Below are 24,283 nucleotides of genomic sequence, written 5' to 3' on the forward strand. Positions count from 1 at the left end.
GCCCCTGTGCTTCCCAGCCCTTAAATGGAGTCAGGGAGAGGTGGAGACTGGTTCTGCCCCACCCCACAGCCAAACTGCCCCCAGCTGTGCTTGCAGGGCTGCACCCCTCCCCAGGCGCTCTATCACAGCTTCAGGCTGTGCTCTTAAAGTGCTGATACAGCCACAGAGCAAAGGAAATGAGTAACGTGAATGTCTACCAAGGGAGGCTGATGGATGACCTGTGATAGTCCTCACACTTTGATCCCAGGCTGTCCTCGGTGCTGGTTGGTGACTCTTCTAACAGACTGGGGAGCACGGATCTCAGTGCTGACACAGCAGATGCTGAGATCTGTGTGAGCAGCCCAGACAGCGAAGGCTGAAATCACAGCTGGGTATGCAGAGTGCTGTTTGCACACCTACAACTCCCAGTGACACACATCTGTCATTTAATGGCCCTGTGAATGGGAGCTGTTGAGTCATAGCTTGAACTGTTTATGCCACTTCATATCTTCTCCATGGTCATGTAGGTAATGCCACAAGGCAAAATGTGACATAGTCTTACTGTTGTCACTTGCTCAAGCAGGAGGACGTCTTCTTTTGATAGAAGAGACATTGGATGACACCAGCTGGGAGGAAACCAAGTTGATCAGGCCCTCCAGTAGGCTGTTTTGGGAATTCTGGTTCCCATTCGATGCATCTGTTACCACCTTGGATCCATCAGCATTAGGCACAGTTGACAGTTTGTCTATTATATCTTCTTGTTTGCTTTCCATTCTGTTCAGCTTTTCAGCTACTTCTGCAATGGCTGAAACACAAACTTGTAGAGGGTGTAAATGTAACTCAAAGTCTTGAAGTTTATTAATCAGTTCACTTATAAGGGGTCTTCTTTCTCCTCTGCCATACATTGCTGCAAATGTACTGGCATACCTTTCTGGTGCAGTCTTTGTGAATGTACACCACATTTGGTGTACACCTGACTCTCTCAGGATCATGCTCTTGGTCTGGCTCATCAGGAATGAAATTGGGACTATGTAGCATTTCCACCACAGCATATTCTCTCAAATAACGGACGCCTTTTTCTATATCAGCCCATTTCTTTTTCTCAGGCATCAGATCGTCTTTGAAGGGGTATCTTTCTTTTACAGCTAACAGCATCCTCTTCCAGAGGGTGAAGGCCTGGTTCTGGCATGTACTAATGCCTCTATCAATGGCTGATTCCCTAGCAATGCCACCCAGTTGGCGAGCTTCTCTCTATCTTATCTAGCCACACACTGTTGGCCCCATTGTCCCAGCATTGAAGTAACCAGGTGGCAATAGGCTCATTTGGGTGACATGAAAAGTCTTTTCTCGGACTTCGAATTTCATTCATTTTCAGAGATCGATCGACAATGGTAACAATATCTTGCTCACCTCTTACTCTTTCAGGACTTCTTGTTGCCCTCATAGGCGTTGATGACCGTGGTCTTACTGAGGGCCCCTCCCCTGGACTCAGGGGTGCTTCCCCTGGATCTCAGAGCCACTCCTCTGGACCTCTTTGCTCCTCTTTCTTCTCTTCTAACTGAGTTGAGATTCATCTTGTTTTCCGTCCTCTCACAGGGGCAACTGACATCAGTTGTGGTGCCTCCTGTGGTTGATCAGATTGGTCAGTTCCAATGCTCTCACCCTCCAGCTCGGCTCGGAGTCTGTCTTGTTTAATTATGAGAGCATTTAGTTCAGATTGGAGGGTGTCTCGGTTAGGATTGGATGGTGTCCCGTTCAGACGGGAGGGTGTTGAGTTTGGATTGCAGGGAGTCTCTTTCGATTCGGAGGGCATCTCATTGAGATTGGAGACTCCTTCTCTCAGCTTGGAGATCTTCCCCTTCGGCTTGGAGACTTTCTTTCTCAGTGTGGAGACACTCTTGCCAGGTTTTGAGATTCTCTCTCCTGGCTAGGAGACTCTCTTTCTCAACCTGGAGATTCTCTCTTTGAGATTGCAGGGAGTCTCTCTCGATTCAGAGGGCATCCTGTTCAGACTTGAGAATATCCCTCTCAGACCGGAGGGCATCTCTCTCAGATTGGAGATTCTCCCTCTCTGCTCAGAGTGTCTCCTGGAAACTCTCCATTTCAGTTTGGAGACTCTCTTGCTCATTTTCTACTGTCTCCCTGAGACTGTCCCTTTCAGCTCTCAGACACTCATGCTGAGCTATCAGAAATAGAAGTAAACATCACAAGAAGCTAGTAGTAGAGACAATGGCAAGACTGAAATGTTCACCACTGCATGGAACTTCTGATAGCAACAGAAAACCAAGCCTTACAAATGTGCAGTTCCTGTGCCACTCTTAAATGGTGATATTTGAAAAGTTCTACCTTACTTTAAGATGTTCTGGGTATCATTAAGTGTATGGGAACTGCTGAATCATGGCCTGAACCTCTGATTGACCACCTGAGACAAGCAATGTGTCAGCCACGGGAGCACAGGTGAAGGTAATTCACCTGTACTACTGGAAGGGGTGGAGTCTGTCTGCACCTCTCCTAGATCCCATTTAAGTGCTGACTGCCACTGAGGAAGGATCTCTTCCTGGAGATCGCTCCTTGTGGAAAATAGTGTGAGCCTACAACATTGGTAAGCATTTTCCATTTATTATCCTCTTGTAGCAATGATCTTACTTAGCCTAACTTTCCTGGATATTTCTTAATTATAACATCTGTATATTCATTGATAGTCTTTCCTAACGCTGGAAGTGAGGCACAGATCTTATGTTTCTCAGGGAGAATAAGGAGTTACAGCTGTATCCAAACCTACAATTTACTTTGGCTAATATAGGAAATATCCAAATAATTTTCTAGGACAGAATCTCTGATAAAGCAGGTTTTATTTGCAATTGCAATGGCAGGCCTCCTGCAAGCAGGAGAGCACATAGAAAACAGAGTTACATCTTTAATTCCCTATTCCTTGGCTTATCTCCTTCTCCCTAGTTCCTTATTGGCTGAGGTCTTCAGGTTCGCAATCTTCTTGATGCTTCACTAAACATTGGAAATACTAAACAAACATAAATTTTTGCTGCATGAGTGTGAATCTGTAGTTAATTATTTCACACCTGATCATTATTCTGCAGATATCTGCTTGTCCTTCTTTCTACAAAGATAAGCTTGAGAGAAAGACAGGGGAGTATCTTGATGCCTGCCTGTCACATCCCAACTTCTCACAGAGTGAGACAGTCTGGCCTTGTGTAGAGGCCCTGGCTTCTTTAGTGTTTGCTAAATCTGTTTTTCTCTTGCTGGGAGTTTCTTATCCTAACAAAACAACTCTACAATATGTTTTCTAATCTCTAACACACTCTAAGTCTCATTGTTTAGAACATTTAACAACTATTCCAGTTTTGCAAGAAAGAATTAATCACATAATTCAGTAAAAAATGTTTCTAAAACGTGCTGCTAACATACATAATATTTTACTTCTAATTTTACTTCTTCTTATTTCTAAGGATAAGTTACAGAATACAACATTCCATTTCCACAGCTAGTAAAATTCCTCCTACAATGTATGTATGAATTAATTCATTTCAGAGAGAGATTTCAAAGAAAAACAGTATATTTTATGGAATGATATTACTTCAAAGCTACATCAGTTACTTTAGTCACCTGTTGTGTAACACCGTAAATAAAAACAATACCCCATCTGCAGGGCAAAATTGGGATTAGGTGAAAATTGGACGGGTTTTGGAGCCGTTTCAACATTTTTTCCTTGATTTTTCCAGCTCCGGGAATGAGAAGAAGCTCTAAAGGAGCTAGAAGCAAAGCTCTAAAGGAGCTAGAAGCCTCTCTGGATAAACTAAAAGAGGTGCAGTAATTTAAGGATGCTTATTTCCTTAAGTGCCATTTAACTTCGTGTTTGTTAACTGAAGCCATCATATGTTTGCCAGCTTTAATGCTTTTTTCTTTGAAGTACTTGAAATATGGAATTGTAAGTTTATCAGATTGCTTTAATACTGAAGCTGACAGGAGCTGTCAGTGCTTCTGGAGCCCAGTTCTATGTAGCTGTCTGTGATGGGTGCACCGAGCAGCTGTTCAGACAGACACACAGCCATAACCTAGCCTTCTGCCTTGCTTCCTCAGGTTTTCTGTGTTATTTCACCTAGAATCCTGCTAGTTTTCTTTTGTTGTTTTTCTTTCATCTATTGCTTTGCTTTGCTATGCTGTATAAGAAGTGTTGAATCCCAGCCTGAACCACTGATTGAGCACCTGAGGAAAGGACCCTTTCCTCAGCCCTGGGAGCACAGGTGAACGCAATGCAGCTCCGTGGCTGGAAGGGGTGGAGCCTGGCTGCCCCTCTCAGAGCTCGTTTAAGGGCTGATTGCCACGGGGGAAGGGTTTCTTTCTGGAAGTTTCTCCATTCTGGAGTCAGTTCTGTGGGTGTAAATCCTTGGAGATGGTGAGCAGTCCTTTTCTTACCTTTGTAATATACTCCCATTCCACTGGTGTTTCTGCCGTTACTTATGTTATGGCTTTCTTTCTTATTTGCTTTTTTTTTGTGTGTGTGTTCTGTCACACACGGCCGGACCGGGCCGTGCTGCGCCGCTCCGGGGGGGGGGGGGGGGCTGCCGCGGCCGGGCGGCTCCGGGGGGGTGGGGGGGGCGCCGCGGCCGCGCCGGGCTTCTTTATGTACATTTCTTTATGTACTGATACGTTGCTGCAGCTGCCCTTCTGTATTGTCGTTGCTTTTTTTGTTAAAGAATATTAACACGTTATGGAGACGATAAGGGTCTGGAGCAGCTCCCCTACAAAGACAGGCTGAGGGAGTTGGGCTTGTTCAGCCTGGAGAAAAGAAGGCTGCGGGGTGAGCTCATTGCAGCCTTTCAGTACCTAAAGGGAGCCTACAAACAGGAGGGGAATCAACTCTTTGAAAGGGTAGATAACAGCAGCACAAGGGGAAATGGTTTGAAGTTGAGGGAGGGAAGATTCAGGTTGGATGTCAGGGGGAAGTTCTTTACAGAGAGAGCAGTGAGGTGCTGGAACAGCTGCCCAGAGAGGTTGTGGATGGCCGTCCATCCCTGGAGGTGTTGAAGGTCAGGTTGGATAGGGCCCTTGGCAACCTGGTCTGGTATTAAATGTGGAGGTTGGTGGCTCTGTATGTGGCAGGGGGGTTGGAGCTCCATGATCCTTGAGGTCCCTTTCAACCCTGGCCATTCTGTGATTCTGTTATCTCTGTGTTTGTTGCCATCCCGTTTTCTTTTCTCTGTTTTGCAGGTCAGCTTGTGCTAGAAGTTGATGGTGTCACTGTATGAATGAAGGTCAATTTAGGAGTAGCTGCTGATGGAAAGAATGAAGTCCATGTTAGTAAACTGAAGCATCTCATGGTAAGGTGTCAGAGCCAGCAGTAGTGATGTCTGTCACTGAAAAAAACAGAGGGCTGGCTCCTCCAAGTGCTTGCTGGTTGTGTGAGAGCATCTGCCCTCTCCAACTGAATGATAAGAAAGCTAAATATGCTGAATCATTACAGCTTATGCAGAAGTTGTGAATATGCTCTCCAATGTTTCCTTTAGTGATAAATTGTGTTTTGGCACTGTGGTGATCCTATCTCTGGCATGATCTGGAACACTTGCAGGCCTTGTGTGTCTGTTTCCATGAGCCTTCCTTTCTTTCTCTCTTCAGAATAAGTGCAGGGTGCTTTTGGGAGAATCATCCAGGAGACTGTCAGAAAGCCAACTGTGGTTTTCATAACATGAAAGGACACATCAGCTTTCTACCTCACTCAGCAGTTTCTACCTGAGCAGAGGTTTGGTCACTTTCCAGTTCCTCTGTAGCACCCCCCTATGCCGTTAGTTCTCTTTTTCTATGTTGGTATCCTGTCTAATTGTCAGTTTGCCCCAGGATGCCAGGCCAGTTGAAAAGACTGTCATTACCATCAAGCAGAATTGAGCTTCTTATGTCATGAAAGATATAATTTTGATTGTTAATTATGAGCAGTTGCAGTGCAATAGGGCATCTCAAGTAACCATTTATTTGGGAGTTCAGGGAAGACTCATGAGAAGTGAAATGCTGGTTTCTGTTTTGGCTGTCAAAATGGTGGAGCTTTATTGGAAGTGAAAGGTGTGGGCTTTCTGTAGGTAGGCCCCAGGTTTACTTCTGTAAGCAGGCCCCCTCTCAGAGATTGGTCTTTGCTTGCTGCTTTGCTGTGCCTACCTGCCTGCTCCCTGTGCTTGCTGCATCTGATACCAGTGGTTGTGGAGCAGGCTCCCCAGGGCTGTGGGCCTGGTCCTGAGCTGCTGCAGCTTAAAGACCGTTTGTGTTTGGGTGGTCCTTCTTGGAACATGAGGTTGGACTTGATGATCCTTGTGGATGCCGTACAGCTTGGGACATTCTGTGATTCTATGATCTTGGTGTTTGCCTGGAAAATACCAGATGATTTTTTTTTTTTTCCCTCATTTTTTCCTGGCATTTGAAGTTGTAGTTTCACTTCTAAATGTGAGAGAGGAGTTAGATAAGGGGAGGGTAAATTGCTTCTTTATTTTCTATTCTCCCAGGTGGGTCTGTATATTTTCTGCCCAAGTTGTGGTAGCTCTGTAACTGGGAATGTTCCTAATGGTCATAAGAAGAGTTTGCTGCCAGCACAAAATTTGGCCACAGGACTGCCTGCTGGATTAAATTCTGTAGATTGATTATATGTTATTTGAGATGGCGTGTTCTGTTTATTTTTTCCAAGACAATCAGGTTTTGAGGTTGCTGAGATCTATTGATTAATCAGTCACTTGCAGCTTGTTTGAGCTTGAAGCAGTTGAATCGTCCCACACAACAGCATTGTTAAATAAAACCTTATAATCACTTTGGAATTGTAGCTCTGTGTTAGGCTATGCCACATTGTGAATGTCTGTGCTGCAGATATCATCCATCCTCATCCTCCCACTGTGCTCCTCATTGGCAGAAGGTATCACCATCAGCTTTCTGCCTTACACAGCAGTTTCTACCTGAGCAAAGATTTGGTCACTTTCCAGTTTCTCTGTGGCACCCCCCTATGCTGTTGGTTCTCTTTCTCTGTACTGGTGTCCTGTCTAGTCTTCAGTTTGTCCCAGGATGCCAGGTCAGTTGAAAAGAATTTTCAAATTATATCCATCCTGATTTTTTTAATGTATTATCTTTTTTCTTGATGAGGAACACACTAGAGTCTTCAGAAGAAATCACCATTTCAGGCGTGCGTACTGTTTATCTGTGTAACCAACTAGTCCTCTCAAGGCTCTTGTTCTCTAATGTGTTCGGTTCAGGATCAGTCCATGTCCTTCGTCCTCCTTGCTTTGCTGTCCTCTATGGATTTACCTGAGGTTTTTCTTCAGCCTGCTTTGCTTTCAGTGCTGACAATCATGAGGAACTCTTAGTTGTATGCTGCTGTGTTCATTTTCCTCAGCACGTTCCTTCTTGATGTATAGCAGGTACTGGTGATAGCAGAGCCACTGTTCTGTGTGAGTGACTTGTGCCAAGCCAATGTTTATTGAGCTCTGATCTGCAAGATTAAACATAGCTTCAAGCTACCTGTGTGGAATTGTGGTTTGCGCTGCTTTGAATTTAGTCCTGCTGGCCAGAGATGGACAAGGCAGGGATGTTGGGATACTGAGGAAAGTGTTGGCGCTTGATATTCTCGCTGGATTTTATTTTTTAAGCAAGCATTGGGAACCACTGAAGTTTAGCAAAGGAGCCTTAGTGGTGTGGTTGTATCAGGTGTACCTGATTTCATGATGATATGTGGTCTTTTAGAAGAGTTTAGGCTCTGACCCCTCAAAGCAGTGAATGGAATGAGTTCTGGGTGATACCAAGGCTAATACAATAAGGTTCCGATGAAGCTGTCACAGAAGAGTTACCTATCTTTACCAGCCTGGCTGGTGTGTGATGTATGTTACTGAGACGCTCCTTCCTCTGTGTTTGATGAAGTAGATGCTGTTACATAAGGGCATTAAGGCATTGGATCTTAGCTTCAAAGCACAGTGAAGGCAGTTGGAAAGCAGGAAGGTGACAAGTTGGAATCATATTGTGAGCCCAAATTCAGCAAGCCATTACTGCTAGACAGGGGCCTCAGGCATACGTTTTAAGTTGTTCTGATTCCTATAAGATTTAAACATCTGTTTATAGGTTTGCAGTGTAGATGCCTAGGAGCCATGTTTTTCCTAGGGAGAACGGTGTGCTTGCGTATCTTGTGTGCTCTTCAGCAAGGACATGGTAAAAACCAGTCCTGGATGTTTGGTGAGGGAGCAGAGTGAGAGAGGTGAGCCCAGTTAGTGATGGGAGTCCTGATCCAACGGGTTTCTGTGCCTCTCTCTAGAGCGAAGACGTTTGGAAATTGTCAGATTAGCTTTGGATAAGCCTCTGAGTTTTGGGATGCTTTTCATGACCAGTTCAGATCTCTCAAAAGCTTGAGGTTTGTCCATTACTAATTTTCAAGGAATTGCATGGAAAAAATATATATGTTTCTTATTTTAAAAATAGAAGCAATAATGAATATGCTAGTAGTGTCACAGTCATGGAGGAGCACAAAGTAGTAGTGAAGTGATGGGAGAAAGGAGGAAGAACGTCCTTTGTTTTTTTCCTCTAGGATCTCCAAGAAATCTTGATAAATGTGAAAATATGTAATGTGCTCATAAAAAAAAAAAAAAAGGTAGTTCTAACAATTGGGTACCTCGCATTTTTTTTTCCTAATTTTACTCTGGGTCAGAAAGCTTTGGAACGCTCCCAGAGTAGAGAACAGTTTCTCTGATTTTTTTTTTTTTTTTTTTTTAATTTTGCTGAGCAGTTGAAAGCATCTGTCATGGTTTTATGATTTTTGGTTATCAGTATTCCACATCATAACATCATGTAATGCACTGGAGGTTTGACTGTGGATGCTCAAGTTCCGGGTGCCTGTCTGGAGGAGAACAACAACTGCATTCCCCAGGGGGCTTTGCGGTCAGTAAGGAGATGTAACTCCTGGCAAGGTCACTTGATGTTCTCTTCTTCACCTGCACTTCTCCGTCTGCTCTTCTGTCTGCTTTTCTTCATCAGCTCAACTGGACTGCACTTCTCACCTCAGCGTTGTGGTGAGACCAATCCACCTTTCACACACACTCCCTCTCTCATTATATTTTGCTGATACTGTATTTAGTACATTAGTTTGTTTCTCCTGAGATCGTTGCTGCTGTTTTCAATTATTTTGGGTCCCCTGTTTCCCTTTTCCAAAGGTGCAGATCTGTGGATCCCTCCGCCCCGCTAGTCACAGAACCAGGCTGAACCAGCCCATAAACCGTTGACAGCATCCGAGAGGACTTGCTGGCCTCTGGATGAAGAGAGAGTATTGAGAGGAAGTGGAAACCAAGTTGTTAAGATCTGTGAAGAAGGAAGAAATTTATTACTGTTTGCATTGATATTTCATAGAATCATAGAATCGCAAGATTGGAAATGACCTACAAGATCATCTAGTCCAACCATCCTCCCATCACCATTGCCACCACAAGCACTAAATCTCATCTCGTAGCTCCTCATCCAGATGCCCCTTGAACACTGCCAGGGACGGCGACTCTACCACCTCCTTGGGCAGCCATTCCAGTGCCTGACCACTCTGAGAGAAAAACCTCAGAGAGGTCTAACCTAAACCTCCTCCAGTACAACTTGTGGCCGTTTCCTTAGGTCCTGTTTGTTACCTGGGAGAAGAGGCCAAACCCCTCCTCATCATCACAACCTCCCTTCAGGAAATTGTAGAGTGCAGTAAGGTCTCCTCTGAGCCGCCTCTTCTCCAGACTAAACAATCCCAGCTCCCTGAGCTGCTCCACATAAGATTTGTGCTTCAGACCCCTCATCAGTTCTGTTGCCCTTCTTTGGACATTGGGGCCTCAGTGCCTTTTTTGTAGTGAAGAGCCCAAAACTGGACACAGTACTTGAGGTGTGGCCAGAGCTGAGTACAGGGGGATGATTCCCTCCCTGCTGCTGCTGGCCACACTATTTCTAATGCAGGCCAGGATGCTGTTGGCCCTCTTGGCCACCTGGGCACACTGTTGGCTCCTGTTCAGCCGAACATCAACCAGTACTCCCAGGTCCCTTCCTCTTCACAGTCATCCAGCTGCTCAGCCCCAAGCCTATAGCACTGCATGGGGTTGTTGTGGCCAAAGTGCAGGACCTGGCACTTGGCCTTGTTGAACCTCAGCCCAGCGATCCAGCTTATCTAGATCCCTCTGAAGTGCCTCTCTGCCTTCAGGCAGGTCAGCACCACCTCCCAACTTGGAGTCATCTGCAAACATACTGAGAGTACACTCAATCCCTTCATCTAGGTCATCAGTAAAGATATCAAACAAGATGGGCCCCAGTACCGCCCCTTGGAGTTGCCAGCTGGATTTAGCTCCATTAACCACTACCCGTTGGGTGCAGCCCTCTAGCAGTTCCTTAGCCAAAGAAGGCTATACCTGTCCAGGCCATGGGCAGCCAGTTTCCCCAGGAGAATACTGTGGGAGACCATGGAAAAGGCTTTGCTGAAGTCTAGGCAGACTACATCAATAAATAGCCTTTCCCTCATCTACCAGGCTGATCACCCAGTCATAGAAGGAGATGAGGTTTGACAAGTATGACCTGCCTTTCAGCCCGGTCCCTTGGGCTTGTGACAGTCCAGATGGAGGAGGAGCTCTCTGACTGTCTCCACCTGAATCACCAGGGGTGTATTCTGCGTAGCATCCCAGACTTACAGATTGGGACACAAAGTGCCCTGATGATAACTGATCTGCCTTTTAAAGGCAGATGTAAAGAAGGCATTGAGGACCTCAGCCTTCTGCTTATCCTCAGTGGTTGCACTCCCCGCTGCATCAAGTAAAGGATGGAAATTCTCCTTGGTCCTTCTCTTACCATTGATATATTTATAAGAGGATTTCTTACTCTCTTACTGCGGTGGCCAGTCTGAGTTCAAGTTGGACTTTTGCCGTCCTAACTTCCTCCCTGCATACCTTAGCAACTTCTTTGTAATCTCCCCAAGTAGCCTATCCCTTCAATTTTGTCACCTTACTGCCCTTCTTGTCTCCCTAGAGCCCATCTGACTTGCTGGGATTGCTGAATAGCTGTGTTTTGCTACCTCCTGCTTGTAACATCCAAAACCAGTGGTATAAAAATCAATGGGAATTTGTTGGAGTAAGTTTTTGAGTATTCTTTATTTTAGTAAAATGCACTGAATGTCTTTGGATGAAAGTCCAAATACCTACCCAAGTGTATTACAGTAATCATGGAATTTCTATTTCAAAGAGTTTTTCAAAGCCCTTCAAATGGAAAGACAAAAGGAAATGCAACTTCGGAGAAGTAAATGGTGCATATTAAGCAAACAAGCATCTAGGAATTTTAAAGAGGACTAACTTATGAAAACTGACTCCAGTAATGTTAGCATATAGCTTTCTTTATGAGGGTACTCAGGAATTCTTTTGGTAGTGAATGATACAATCCCAACTCCAGGTACACACTCAGCTTGGAAATGCGTGCACATTGTGTTTGGTTGGCCAGCTGCTTTGACTCCATCACATTGCATCATCTTGTCTTGATTTCTTTGCTCCCTCTGTTGAAAGCTTTGCTCAATCTAGACTCATTGCAGGTGCTGAATCTGTTATTTTGATCCACGTGAGATTGATACAGAGATTAAACAGAAAATAAGGTAGGGTTCTGCCACACTAATTTGAGTGTCTTAGGAGCACAATCTTGCTTAGGATAGGGTATCTGCCACAGTGCCAATTGTCATCGCCCCACAGCCTTTGTGGGAATCAGACTTGTAGAATTAGCTCCTTGAAGAGAGGGGCTCACAAGGTGTTAATCCATGTAAACTTCAGAGTGCCAGGTTGTGTGATGGCATTTATAGGGCAGAACCCATAGAGAATATGCCTCTGTCGCCACTCTGTCTTGTGATGACACAGCACCTGCTGTAGCATGGGGTTAGCGGGACTGCAGGCACAGCGGGATGGGAGCTGAGCCAGCCACAGCCTGGCAGATGCCATGCAGGGTGCCCTGCCTGGTGCTGGGCTTAGGCTGCCCTGTGCTGGTGAGGCTGCTTGGGGTGGGTGTAGGGCAGCTTCCTGCCAAGCAGGACCACAACCAGCAGCAGGTTACTTGTGTGAGCAGGGGCGTGGGGGGAGAGCGTACTGCACTTGCTGTTACTGCCTCAGAGGAATGTTGTTATCTTTAAAATGTTTTTAACTGCTGTAGGACTCATGTCATTCTTACCTCCACTCTAGAGCACTCTGTCACTACATTTGAGAGTACAGGCTAAGAGTACAAGCTGTTGTTGGATTTCATTTTATTTTTACTATCCACAGGAAACAGTGGGTTGTTTCAAAAATAGAATCGTCTTTGCTAAGATGAAGATTCACTCCATGTAACACAGAACCCTGAACTCTTGGTATTTTATAGCTGATACAACCAGTCTTTCCAATCTACTGAAGAAGTAGGCTTAGGAACACAGAGAATAAGTCCCAGCTGCAGTAGATGATCGTGTAGCTTGAGAAAGGCTGACCCTGGGGGCTCAGGTAGTTCAGATCTAACCTTTTGGTATTCTAAAGCGTGAATAATTCAGCTGATGTACTTTTCCTTGTATTGTTGCCTCTTCATTGTTGATGGATAATTACAGTAGTTTTTGCTGGGCTGGTTGCTGGTTAGCAGATAGGCTTTTGTACTTACCTTCATAAGGCAAAGTGATTTTAGAAATCGTAAATGTTCTGCTTCCGAGTGATTTTCTTCCATTTTTTGATTCAAACAAGAACAACTTATGATTATTTTTATTTTTTTTTAATGCCAGGCATTGTGTTCAAGTTAAAAAATTAACACATCTGTATAATCAATGACAATTATATAAAGGAATATTATATAATCAAATAATATTAAGATGTTATAATAGCAAAATAAGCAAGAGAGTTAGGCACAGCGAGACAAAGAGAGTAAATAGGATGCTTACCTGTGTTGTGGGCTCGCTCAGGAAACTCCAGTGGAGTGGATCTTCTGAAGAGAGAGAGAGAGATCCTTCCCTACTGGTAGTCAGCTCTTGAATGGGTCTAGGAGAGGTGCAGCCAGGCTCCACCCCTTCCTGCAGCACAGCTGAATTGCTTTCACCTGTGCTCCCAGGGCTGACTCATTGCTCACCTCAGGTGATTAATCAGAGGTTCAGGCCGTGACTCAGCAGTTCCCATACACACATTAAACATAGCTTTGTTCACATGTTGGTAACTGCTGAGGCTTTGGCTGACAACAGCTTTCAGCTATGTCTGAACTATACTGGATTTGTCTCATGCTTTTAGTATGTCAGTATTTCTCTTCCAGACCTCTGAATCAATTATTCCTCTGCTATTTATCTTTTTTGGTTGCTAGAGAGAAGAGTTACTATGTTACATCCTGATTTGTAAAATCAAGCGTGGTGATTTTCAGTAATTTAGGATTATCTTGCTTTTCTTTATGTGAAATAAATGGTAACCTGTCCTTTTCCTGTGCGTAATGCAGAGGGATGGGGTTGGAGGTCTGGCTGGTTCATGTGGCATCCCAGATTTTCCTACGCAGCTTAAGTTAATTCCTACATAACCTACATAACCAGAAATTCTCAAATATGGTAAAACTTGATTTCTAGTTTTTTGGTATGCATGTTAAAGTCACTTGTTTCCAGTTCAGACAGCATTGCCTCACATATGTTTGTTGTCTCATAGTAAAAAATTCTTTTAATAATTTGGCTACGTACATACTCCACCCATAGTTTGCATATTGTCGTCTTATGATGAGGTTTGCCTGTTAAGTAGAAAGACAGTGAGCTTAGATTACAGAAGCAGAGGAGCAAAGACAGCTTAGAGGCTCAACACAGTATAGATGAGTTAGACTTTTACTTTAAAGTTGTAATGTTCTGGGTCTTATGTGGGATGAGATACAGGTGTGAGTGTTACAGACAAGTGTTTTTCCTGGGTACATTGTTTACCTGCTGCCATGCAAGCCAGTTCTTTTTTTCTCTGCCTCCGCTTTTATTGCCCATATCTATCTGCATCACAAAATCTCTAACAGATTTCGTTTCTAAAATTGTATGTCCAGAAGAAGGGCTTATCGCAGTCTTTATATCATCCTTGGATGGAAATTGGTAGTGTATGGGGGAGTTTGCATAAATTATTAGCATCTTACCAAAACCAAGGAACAGGAAAAAAAAAAAACCCAAAGAAATGATTATAGCTGAGCCAGGAGGAAACATTATCTTCAGTTTGTGGAGTCTACCCTTTGTCCCCATTCTGCTCAGCACTGACTGGATGGGGTTAACATTGACCACTAACAAAAGCACTCTGCTACCTGTCTCACAGTGCTCCGGTCTTTGTTGCTGCATTATGAGTGTACTGCTCCTACTGACATGTTTTCTCACACCCTCGCTTGTTATCTGAGCAGTGTTATCCCTCACAAGCTGTACAGTACCTGCTTGCTCCAGGTGCTACATAAGCACAGCAGAAGGATGCCAGGGGGCTTGCAGTAGTGTCTGCACACTGTTGTTCTTTCAAAGAAGCCCCTATTCTGGCTAACTGTAGAAGAAACCATTTTTTTCCTTCATAAGATCCTTGCAAACACAGTCAAAGTGAATGGAAGTTTGTGTCTAAATGTCTTTTTGCAGTAGGGGCAATGAGGTTATCTATTTTTCAGGAAGATAAGTGAGACAGTAAGGAAAACTGCTGGCTCAGGCTTCACCTCCGTTGTTGTGTTACCCACTCACAGGTATCATGTCTTTGGTAACGGGGTGTAACACAATGAATCCTGTACCAAGACTGCTGTCATAGGTCAACAAGGGCCTGTGATGCCAGGGTGAAGGCTGATATTGCAGATTACTTCCAGTCACTGGAATACATGGAGTTTACACAGTCTTGGACATGGGGCTTTGCTCCTTTATTTTTTTTGTTTGCTTGTTTGTTTCCTTCTTGTTGCAGGGAGACAGCTGTTCGTTCTGCCCCTGTGAGGTCACTATGTGGAATGAAAGGGTCTGCAGCTGTGGAAGGAGGATCACTGCGTCGGGGTGGCTGCACGTTCAGACACATGGAAATTGGTGTGTTTGCCTAAAGATGTGTTCTCAAACTCAATCCCCAAAACTACTGCATTGCTGTAGGAGGCTAAATGTGCTTTTACAGGCTAGATTCACTTGCTTTGAAATACCGGTTTTGATGACAGGGAAGACAATTGAATGCTGCCAAAGATCTGTGTTGATGAGACAGGTTAATAGTGGGCGTTGGCCTCCTGTGAGATGGGCTTGATACTGATCCACCAGGACTCTTCTGTCCTGGATTTCTACAGAGAACGTTGTTCTAGCTGCTTGTAGTTTTGAAGTGTGGGGAAGGAAAGAATGGTAAGGAACTAAGAACCTGCAAGATAATTTTGGATAGATTTAACTGAGGCAGCTGAAGACAATGTTTCCCTCTGAAGAATCCAACTGTTTTGCACTGTGTATTAGTTCAACAGGCATCTGGATTGGACGCAGGGCTTTTCTGTTCAGGTTTCTGTTTGTTCTTTCATGGGACTGTTCTCTATGCATGTTGATTCAGGTCGAAAACCCTGGGATTTACAGTTACAGTAAAAGATAGTTGTATTATTGCATTTCTACTATTTTACCACTAAGTAAAGCAAGTGTTTTGCCTTCCTGCAGAGAGATGCTTTGTTCTAACTGGCAGCCACAGACTCCTTCTGGGCTGGCGACCCTGAAGTCTCGTCTCTGGTGGAGGTAGCAGCATGCCCAGCAGCTACCCCTTCCTCCTCCCAGGCACGGATGCAAAGATTTTGGCCTCCTGCAGACTCGGTGGTCATCTCTGCTTTGCCATGACCGTGTATTCATTTCCTTTGCTTTTTCGTGTTGCTGCTGCTGCTTCTGGATGGGTTGATGTTGGTTTACTCTGTTTGTTTTCCTGGTTGTTCTTCTGTTGTTTCTGCCTTGGTGTCCTGCTCCTTCTGCACTGCAGTGCATTGGTTTCTTTTCAGTTTTGTTGATTTTCGTTCCCCGTCTGTTTCTGTTCTTTGAACTAACTTTTTCTGTCCTAAGCGTATTCCCCTGTGTTTGTGAGGGTTTCAAGGGATTTAGCTTTGCTTTCCTTGGCTTCCCAGTCCTTCGTCTTTCTTTTATTTTTCCTGGTTTTGCTTGGCTTTGGTTTGCTCTTTGTTTTTTTGTTAGTATCGTGGCCCTGCGTTGCTTTTCAGTTTTCATTCTTTCTTTCCATGGCTAAGCATTGGTGAGCGTTTTTATCTGTTTCCTTTGTTTGGATTGTTTGCTTCATCTTGGTTTGCTTTGGTTTGTTTTCCTTCTTTGTTTTGATTTGCCTTTTGCTTTTTCTGCGGTGAGCCTTTTTGCTTTTTCTGCAGTGAGCCTTTTTGCTTTTTCTGCAGTGAGCCTTTTTGCTGTGCTTTCCATTGTCTTTGTTTCATATCTGATGGTCCTTTGTCTTTCCTGCTCATTTCTTTGCATGATGTTGTTTTTTGCTGAAAGCATTCCTTTCCTTCTCAGAGTATGTTTCTTGGCTTTGCTTTGTTTGTTATTGTTATTCATTTTCTTAATTCTTTTCTTTCCTGTTCTTTTCTTTGGTTTATTTTCCTTTTTCCCAAGAGGATGGCTTGCCTCTAAACCAAATGTTGAGCCCTTTTGTCTTAACACTATCCCCTACGTGAAGCTCTTAACCCCAAACTTAAAGAAGAAAGGCTTAGCGTGTAATCGTGTCTAATAATGTTAACACTTTGCCCTCCTGCTTAATGGGTTTTCTTTAAGCCTGCTAGGAAAATGTAACCCTTAACCAGCAGGTTAACTGTCTGCCTGTTAACTGTCTTATGCCTACCACTTACTCTGTAGTGTAACTCATATCACTAACTCAAATGCATAAACCTGAAATCTTCACTCTAAAGCAAACAGGTAATATGTAACCCTCACCAAATGGATAGCACGTAACCGTTTACTGTTAATGCAACTGGGAAAGCCTTAACCCGAATCAAAAAAGGGCAGCCCTTAATACTAACACAAGAGGGTAGCCCTTAACCATACCCCCATGTGGGAATCCTTTACTCTAATCCAATATCAGAAGCGTTAAACCACAAAAGGGAAGCCTTTCATCCTAATTTAATATGGTACCTCTTCATCCTAAACACTGGCCCCGAACACTCACCTGTAACCTAAAGGGTTTTCCTTAAACCTTAGCACTAGAAGAAATTGGTAACATTTCACCTTTAAACGTAATCCAAATAGTGACCCTAAAACCTAATGCAGAAGGGTAACCCTTCACAATTAGCAGTAATGCTGAACTTCACTATGCACTTCAGCATAATCCAGAGCGGGATGAGGCTGAGTTTGTCTGCTTCCAGGGCTGCTGTGAGGCGCGGGGCTGGTGAGCGGCTGCAGGGCCCGTCGTCATCATGGAAACGCACTGTGACAGCACACAGGTTGCGGGAGCCCGGGTGATGGCTGCTGTGACATCCTGTGGCGGGCCTGGAGCTGCAGCCTCCAAGCTTTTTTGGCCTTGCGCCCTAAGGAGTTAAGCCTGCTGTCCTGCACATGGTCCCACTGCAGAAGCTCTTTGGACGTAAGAAGTTTCTGGGGAGAGGGTAGATGCCTGAAGGCATTATTTTCTTCCTTCCAGAGAGTTTTCTTTTTCTTTTTTCTTTCCAATTGGATTTTCTTTGCTTTTCCTTTTGCTATTTAATATTTTTTTTCTTTCTTTCATGCTTATTTCTCTGTTGCTTTGCAATGCTTTTTCTTACTTTTTTTTTTCTTTTCCTTTTTTCCTTTTCTTCCTTTCAGGCAGAGCCCTGGGGGCTGCTTGGTCAATGCCCTTACTTGGAGCAGGAGGCTGGGTTTTCCTTCTGAGGGCTTCATGCACAAATAGCAAGGAGAACTGGGACACAGGGCAGTCCTCAGGAAAAGCACTACTTTCCTGAGACGCTGTCTCAAGCTGCCTGTGCTCACCCTCCTCTCTTTTCTTGGAAGGTAACTCCCCTGCTTTTTCCATCTCTTTGTCTGATTGCTTGCATTTTTGTACAGCTAGGGCTTAGGAGATGTGTCCCAGGAAGGAACAAAGAGAAAACCTAGGTAGAAAGACAGTGCATCAAGTCCAGGTGGCTGTTGTGTATCTGTACCTCTCGTCGGTGCCTTCTAAAGCTCTGTCTTCTTCCGCTGCCCTTCCGCATGGCTGAGCTTCAGGGGAAGGCCACTTGCATCAGCTGGTGTCACAAACAAAGCAGTACTTGAGGAGCGCAAGCTTCCTATGTTCGATCATAGTTCCTTACGTTTGCCATTCCACTTCTACATGGTGTCCCGTTTCTACAGCTGACTCAGCTGTAGATGTCTCTCCTACATCAAACACATCCTTTCATTCAAAATGTGGGTTCTTACCCACAGAAGCTTTCCATTTCCCACTTTCTCAAAAAGATTGAATCGACTCCTAAGGCTGCTTCCCTAAAACAAAGTGTAATTTTTCTATTTCGCTGAAACCAGTCACCAATAGAAGTTGTCCTCTCCTTTATTACTGTCTCGTCTGTATGTGCTCTTCCCCTGTTCTGCTCTTCTAGTGCTCTTGTCAGCATCCAATCTCTGCGCCGCAGCTCTATGTCGGACTTTATTTTGGGGTGGAGGAAGGTACGTAGGGCCTAGATTTGTACAAGAAAAGCTATTGTGCTGTGCCCAGAAGGGGATGAAGAAGAGCCCTGGGGAACCAGGAGCACAAAGGCAGCGTGTTTCTCCGAAGGCCACAGCGTGAGCACGTGTTCCCTTTGGCGGACTCCTTTGTACCTCTCCAGGAAGTGCTTTGGAATGGAGAATTTTCTGGACTTGTTTCCAGTTGTTGCTTGGATGAGCTGAGGCTTTTCTCCTTGTATCTTGGCAGGAAAGCAGAGCGGAGGGAACGTCTGTGGTGAGATGCTCAGGTGAAGTTGCCTTCCCTGCACCAACAGCCTGTTTGTGTCCACGTGATGCACGGTGAAGGGAAGCCTGCTGTTCTGTCAGTAAGCCTGCCTAGTGGAATGATGTTTTTGGCCTTTTTGGCAAGTGTGTGAGGAGAGGTCCTTGGACAGGCTTTTCTTTTCTGGTTTTATTTTTGGTTGCTTTTTTTTTTTTGTTGTTTGTTTGTTTTTTTCCAGGGGACCAGGGCTGTTCAATTGTTAGTTACAATGGTTGATTGGTGCTTGTTTGAAAAATATTTGTCATCTCGAGAAACAGTGTTCTCGCACCAGAGAAGGAGAAAGTCTCCCCCGATGGAAAAAAGGGCTTGTTGAATGCCTTGGGTGAGATGTTGCAGAAGAGGAAATGAGTGAGGTTAGTTAAAATGTGCCACCTGGGTTCTGTTTGAGCCCCCTCCAACCCCACAAGTGCCGTCCAAAGCTCTCCGGTGCCCCCTGGTGCTCTTTGCAGTTCCCCACTAAGGTCCCATTGCCTCTCGGCGTTGTCTGGACTCTCCTTGTGCAAAGTCAGTGCCCCCCAGTGCTGCCTGGAGCCACCCCAGTGCTGTGTGCGGCCCTCGCTAGCCTCCCAGTGCCCCGCAGTGGACCTCCCCGTGCCACCAGTACTGCCCAGTGCCCCCAGTTCAACACCCCCATTGCTCAGTACGTGACCATCTCCTTCCCCAGGAACAAAACAAGGCAGCAGAGATGATGACAGCAGCGATTGTGCTAGAGATGTTCAGTGTGGAGGAGCTGCAGCTCTTGGCTCCCTGCAGCCACCCCAACATCCCCAGAGGTGGGCACGGAGGCCTGGGGGGGCTTTGGTGCTGCATGAACGACTGCAGGCAGAGGTGTAGCAAAGCGAACGCAAACCATTTAATAGTTAAACGTACAAAAGAGTAAATAAATGACAATATTCCCAACCATTTCCCACCCTAACAATAGTTGCTGATCCCACCCCCTAAAATTCCCACCCTCTAATCAGTTTCCCACCCCCCGATCAAGTTCTCACCCCCCCGCTCCCTCCCACCAACAGTTTCCTCCCCGTCCAAAAAACTTCCCAGCCCCCCCAGTTCCCACCCCAGTAATTCTTTCCTCCCAGTTCCAACGATTTTGGAGTATAACATTGTATCAGAGTACAATTTCTCACTCAGAATTGCCACCCCACAAAAGTCCCTCCCCCTCCCCACATCCCCAGTGCCAGCAGTTACGGAGTACAAGAATTTTTGATGCCAGCCATCTCCCACCGCAGCCAGTTCTCACCCCAGTCATTTCCCACCCCAACAATATCACAGTACAGCCATTTCATTTCCCACTCCAAAAAGATCCCACCGCCCCAAAATGCCCACCCACAGCCATTCCCCACCCCAAGAATTCCCACCCGCAATGCCCACCCACAGCCATTCCCCACCCCAAGAATTCCCAACCCGCAATTCCCACCCGCAGCCATTCCCTCCCCCCAGCCATTCCCACCCGCGATTCCCACCCGCAATCATCCCTCCCCCCACCCCCATTCCCACTCGCGATTCCCACCCCCAACCCTTCCCCACCCCAGCCATTCCCACCCCCCAACCATTTCCCACCCCCCAAGCAACATTTCCCAGCCCAAAGCTTTGACAGTCCAAGACTTTTGCAGTCCATCAGCTTCAGAGTCCCACATTGTCCCAGTCCAAGACGCCGCTTGTGGACAGCCCAGTTTGGGAGGGGTAGGGCTGGCGCCGGTGCTGGTGCCCCTGGAACAGTGCCGCTGCTCTCTGGGTGTCGTGGGGGCCAGCGAGGAGCCCAGGGCTACAGGGAGCCATATTCATCGGCTACGGCCACGTCTCCTGCTGCACCAAGAGGGCTGGTTTCTTGGTCTGCTCCCGCTCGGGCCAGAGTTGGGGTGTGATGGGCACCGAGCCCTCCTGCTGGCCGCCGTGCTGCCACAGCCAGCTTTGCCTAGCGCCGATGTTTGTGGCCTGGAACATCCTGGCAGCGCGGCAGCTTCCTCTTTGCGGCTGGGATGCTGCCAGCGTGCTGCTTGTGCCCGGTGCTCTTGCGTTTGGTGGTGGTGCAGGCGGGCGTTGGGCACCTGGGTGGCTCGGTGCTGTCCCCGTGGTGCTTGTCTGCCAGCCGGCAGGAGATGCATCCGGGTGGCAGTGCGAGGCGCGTGAGAACCACGCGGGGCTGTTTCTGCTGCGCCTCTTCCAGGAGCCATCCAGTTTGCGGCAAAGGAGGCACAGGGCGCTTGGCTGTCTCAATGCTGTCCCCCTGGTGTTTGTCTGCCACCCGGCAGGAGATGCATCCGGGTGGCAGTGCCAGGCGGGTGAGAATCACCCGGGGCTGCCTCCGCAGCACCTCTGCCATCAGGTGTGCCGCGGTGGGCGACGGTGGTGCGGAGGCAGCCAGTGGGTTTGGCAGTGGCAGACGGGTGAGAATCACCCGGGGCTGCCTCCGCTGCACCTCTGCCATTAGGTGTGCAGTGAGGGGCGCCAGAGGTGCTGGGGCAGCCAGGGGGGTCGGCACAGGCAACTCCGGGGATGCTGTCTTCTGCGGGAGCGAGTTGGTGCGGAGCCCAGATTCAGCATCTGTCTCGTTGCTGAGCTCCCTGCTGGCCCTGGGGGAGTCAGGCAGCTCTGCGATGGAAGAGCAGGAGTCGAAGCTGCTGGAGACATCTGGGCTCAGTCGCTCCGTGGCAGTGATGCACTGCATCAGGTCTTTGCTTTTGCAGCTGTCCGGAGCACTCGCTGCTTCTGGAAAAGCGGAACATCCCCCAGAACAATGATGGCAGCCTTCCCACGCCAGCTCGGTGTGGACACGGACCCGCCATCTCTGCAGACCACAAACTCACCATCAATCCAGTTGAGGAAATGGTCAATTTCCGCATCGTCAGCAAGAGTGTTGGTGCTGGGTCTCTCTTCTGGAAAAGGGAAGAAATCCCCAGTGGGGCAATGCCAGCTTTCCCACGGCCACTCGGCGCATACAGCCGCCCAGCAGCTGTGCTGCTCCCAGACTCACCGTTGTTGATCCACGTGAGCAGGTCATCCATGTCTGCGGTGTCGTCCAGGATGCCTGTGTTGGCCGTCACTTCTGGAAAAGGAAAAAATCCCCAGTGGGGCAATGCCAGCTTTCCCGCGCCCACTCGGTGCGAACACCCCCCCGCCAGTTGTGCTGCCCCCAAACTCACCCTCGTTGATCCACATGAGGAGCTCCTCGATGTCGTCCACGATGTCCTCCGGGGTGTCTGCGCTCGTTGTCACTGCTGGAAAAGCAAGAACATCCCCGGTGGAGCAATGCCAGCTTTCCCACAGCCAGCCGGTGCGGACAGCGTGCCGCCCGCTCCGCAGCCCCTGAACTCACCGCCTGGTTCCAGCGTGGCAGCGCTGCAGGTGAGCGGAGCCGTGGCGGGATGGGGGCACACGTCGGTGGGCGCAGGGTGCCCCCGGTCCTCCGAGAGCACCACGGCGTCTTGGAAGGGCTCCATCGGCGCCTCCCAGGTGTCAGGCAGGGTGCAGGGCACGGGGAGCACCTGCTGCTGCAGGGAGGGTACCTGCAAAAGAACGGGTGGGGGGCCGGGGCGGGCGGGGGCCTGCGGCAGGCAGGTGCCTGCGGGCTGCGGGGGCTCCCCGTGGAGGAGCACGGCCCCAGGCCACAGCCCCATGGGCTGCTGGGGCAGCAGCGTCCCTGCCAGCAGGGGATGTCCCGAGCAGGGAGCAGGGGCGGTGGGGGAAGCCATAGCTGGGTGCAGCCCCCCAGGTAGGAGCAGCAGCACCGGTAAGTGCAGCCCCGCAGCTGGGGTCAGGCCCCCAGGTGGCAGCTGAGCCGGGGTTGGGGGCAGCCCCCCAGGTGGGAGCTGCGCTGCCTGTCCCCAGACACCTGGTCCCCCAGGCCAGACAGAGGCCTGAGGTGCCAGGTAGGTGGCAGTGGGGACAGGGGAGGGTTGGGGTGGTACCGGCATCGGTCCGCGGACGGTGGGCTGCATCCAGGCGGGGTCCGGTGGCGGCACAGTCGCTTCAACGAAAATGGCGTCGGGTGTCAGAGGCACCGTCAGCGCTCGTCGAGGGAATCTCTCTGTGGGGAAATGCCAGAAGGGGCGCTGGGCTGAGAGCCGGGGCACTGGGGTGAGATCCGGGTGAGAGGAGAGGGATCTGGGGCGCTGGGGTGCGATCTGTGGTCACAGGGATGAGATCGGGTGTGCTGGGGTGAGATCTGGGGCCCTGGGCTGAGATCTGGTGCGCTGGGCTGAGATCTGGGGTCACAGGGATGAGATCTGGGGCCCTGGGCTGAGATCTGGAGTCACAGGGGTGAGAGAGACCTGGTGCGCTGGGGTGCGATCGAGGGTCACAGGGGTGAGAGAGATCTGGTGTGCTGGGGTGAGATCTGGGGTCACAGGGGTGAGAGAGATCTGGGGCCCTGGGCTGAGATCTGGGGTCACAGGGGTGAGAGAGATCTGGGGCCCTGGGCTGAGATCTGGAGTCACAGGGGTGAGAGAGATCTGGTGCGCTGGGGTGAGATCTGGAGTCACAGGGGTGAGGTCTGGGGTGCTGGGGTGCGATCGAGGGTCACAGGGGTGAGATCTGGTGCGCTGGGGTGAGATCTGGGGCACTGGGGTCAGGTGGAGCATCAGAGCAGGGGGAGCCCGCTGCCTTACCTGCCATGACAGCTGGAGAGTGGCAGTTGGGGGAGCCCCTCCCCCCAGGGGGGTTCCGTGACCGTTGGGGTCAGCCCCTTTCCCCCAGGCTTGCGATGGTTTGACTTTTCGTACCCAAACATCCTTCCCATGCCAGTTGTTTCCCATCCCGATGATCAGTGACCATCCCGATGGGCATTTGGCAGCCCAGTGCTCTTCCTTGCCAAGGGTCTGCCCGTCCCAGTGGGGATTTGCCATCCCTGCAGTGAGTTCTCACCCCAGGGATGGTTTCCCCTCCCGTCCAAGCGATTTCCAGTCGTCACCGCCCAAAATTGTGTTTATCCAGGCCATGGCTAAGAACTTAAAGTGCCAGCATTAGTTACGAGTTCTTGAAAGTGGTAGCGGCCGTGGTAGGCCAGTTAGACCTATGGTAACAATGAAAAGGAGGGATTTCTGTGGGACAGCCCTGGTTTAGCTGAGAACAGTGCAGGAATGAGTCAGTGCCCGTGCAGCGTATGCCGAGCTTGTTACTGTGAACTGGTCCTTTGTGCCTCGGAGAACATCACTAACTTTAAACCGTGGACTTTTTCTCCTGGCTTTGGCTGTCTCTTGGGGGCATTGCTAGCGAGGACAGAAGAGACAGCATTGTCTTTTCTGCTCTTCCCTCTTCCGTGCTTCCCCTTTCTGCTCTCTTCCTCATCTACTCTTCAGCTCTTCTCCCTGAGTGTTATCCTCTTTTTTTCTGCTCATCTGCTGTTCTTTCTTCCTTGTATCCTGAGTCCTCTCCTGCATCTGTACTCCTCTTCTGCTTTTCTTTTTTCTTACCCGTAT

At 48.0% G+C, this 24,283-nt stretch overlaps 1 protein-coding gene and 1 long non-coding RNA gene across 12 annotated transcripts; one reads left to right on the forward strand and one right to left on the reverse strand.

Moving 5' to 3' along the window:
- The first annotated feature begins 166 nt into the window (after nt 1-166).
- Nucleotides 167-23,211, forward strand: LOC149914999 (uncharacterized). Of its 11 annotated transcripts, none has more exons than XM_090124681.1 (5): nt 167-2,581; nt 3,717-3,799; nt 5,206-5,315; nt 14,871-14,986; nt 21,554-23,211. In XM_090124681.1, exons 3-5 carry the CDS (start codon nt 5,244-5,246, stop codon nt 22,641-22,643), a joined length of 1,278 nt encoding a protein of 425 aa, XP_089980807.1. In that variant the 5' UTR covers nt 167-2,581; nt 3,717-3,799; nt 5,206-5,243; the 3' UTR covers nt 22,644-23,211. The 11 variants fall into 11 exon arrangements, 3 of the variants coding, with proteins under 3 accessions (XP_089980807.1, XP_089980805.1, XP_089980808.1); XR_016459914.1 differs by lacking the exons at nt 167-2,581; nt 3,717-3,799; nt 21,554-23,211 and adding exons at nt 4,286-4,390; nt 18,792-18,909; nt 19,045-19,220; XR_016459908.1 differs by lacking the exons at nt 167-2,581; nt 3,717-3,799; nt 21,554-23,211 and adding exons at nt 4,284-4,390; nt 18,792-19,038.
- On the reverse strand, nt 15,956-17,163 carry LOC149915000 (uncharacterized). Its single transcript, XR_016459918.1, has 2 exons — nt 17,079-17,163; nt 15,956-16,542 (listed from the first exon to the last, which is right to left on the reverse strand). It is a non-coding gene; the product is annotated as an uncharacterized LOC149915000 (long non-coding RNA).
- Nucleotides 23,212-24,283: the final 1,072 nt, after the last annotated feature.

This window comes from Phasianus colchicus, chromosome 25, assembly GCF_987193195.1.
Source record: "Phasianus colchicus chromosome 25, bPhaCol1.hap1.1, whole genome shotgun sequence".
Lineage (NCBI taxonomy): Eukaryota > Metazoa > Chordata > Aves > Galliformes > Phasianidae > Phasianus > Phasianus colchicus.

Coding starts and splice junctions, on each gene's coding strand:
- LOC149914999 (XM_090124681.1), top strand. CDS start 5,244: ATGAAGGTCAATTTAGGAGTAGCTGCTGATGGAAAGAATGAAGTCCAT. Junction 5,316..14,870: donor GTAAACTGAAGCATCTCATG/GTAAGGTGTCAG, acceptor TTCTTGTTGCAG/GGAGACAGCTGTTCGTTCTG. Junction 14,987..21,553: donor GTTCAGACACATGGAAATTG/GTGTGTTTGCCT, acceptor TTGCTTTTGCAG/CTGTCCGGAGCACTCGCTGC.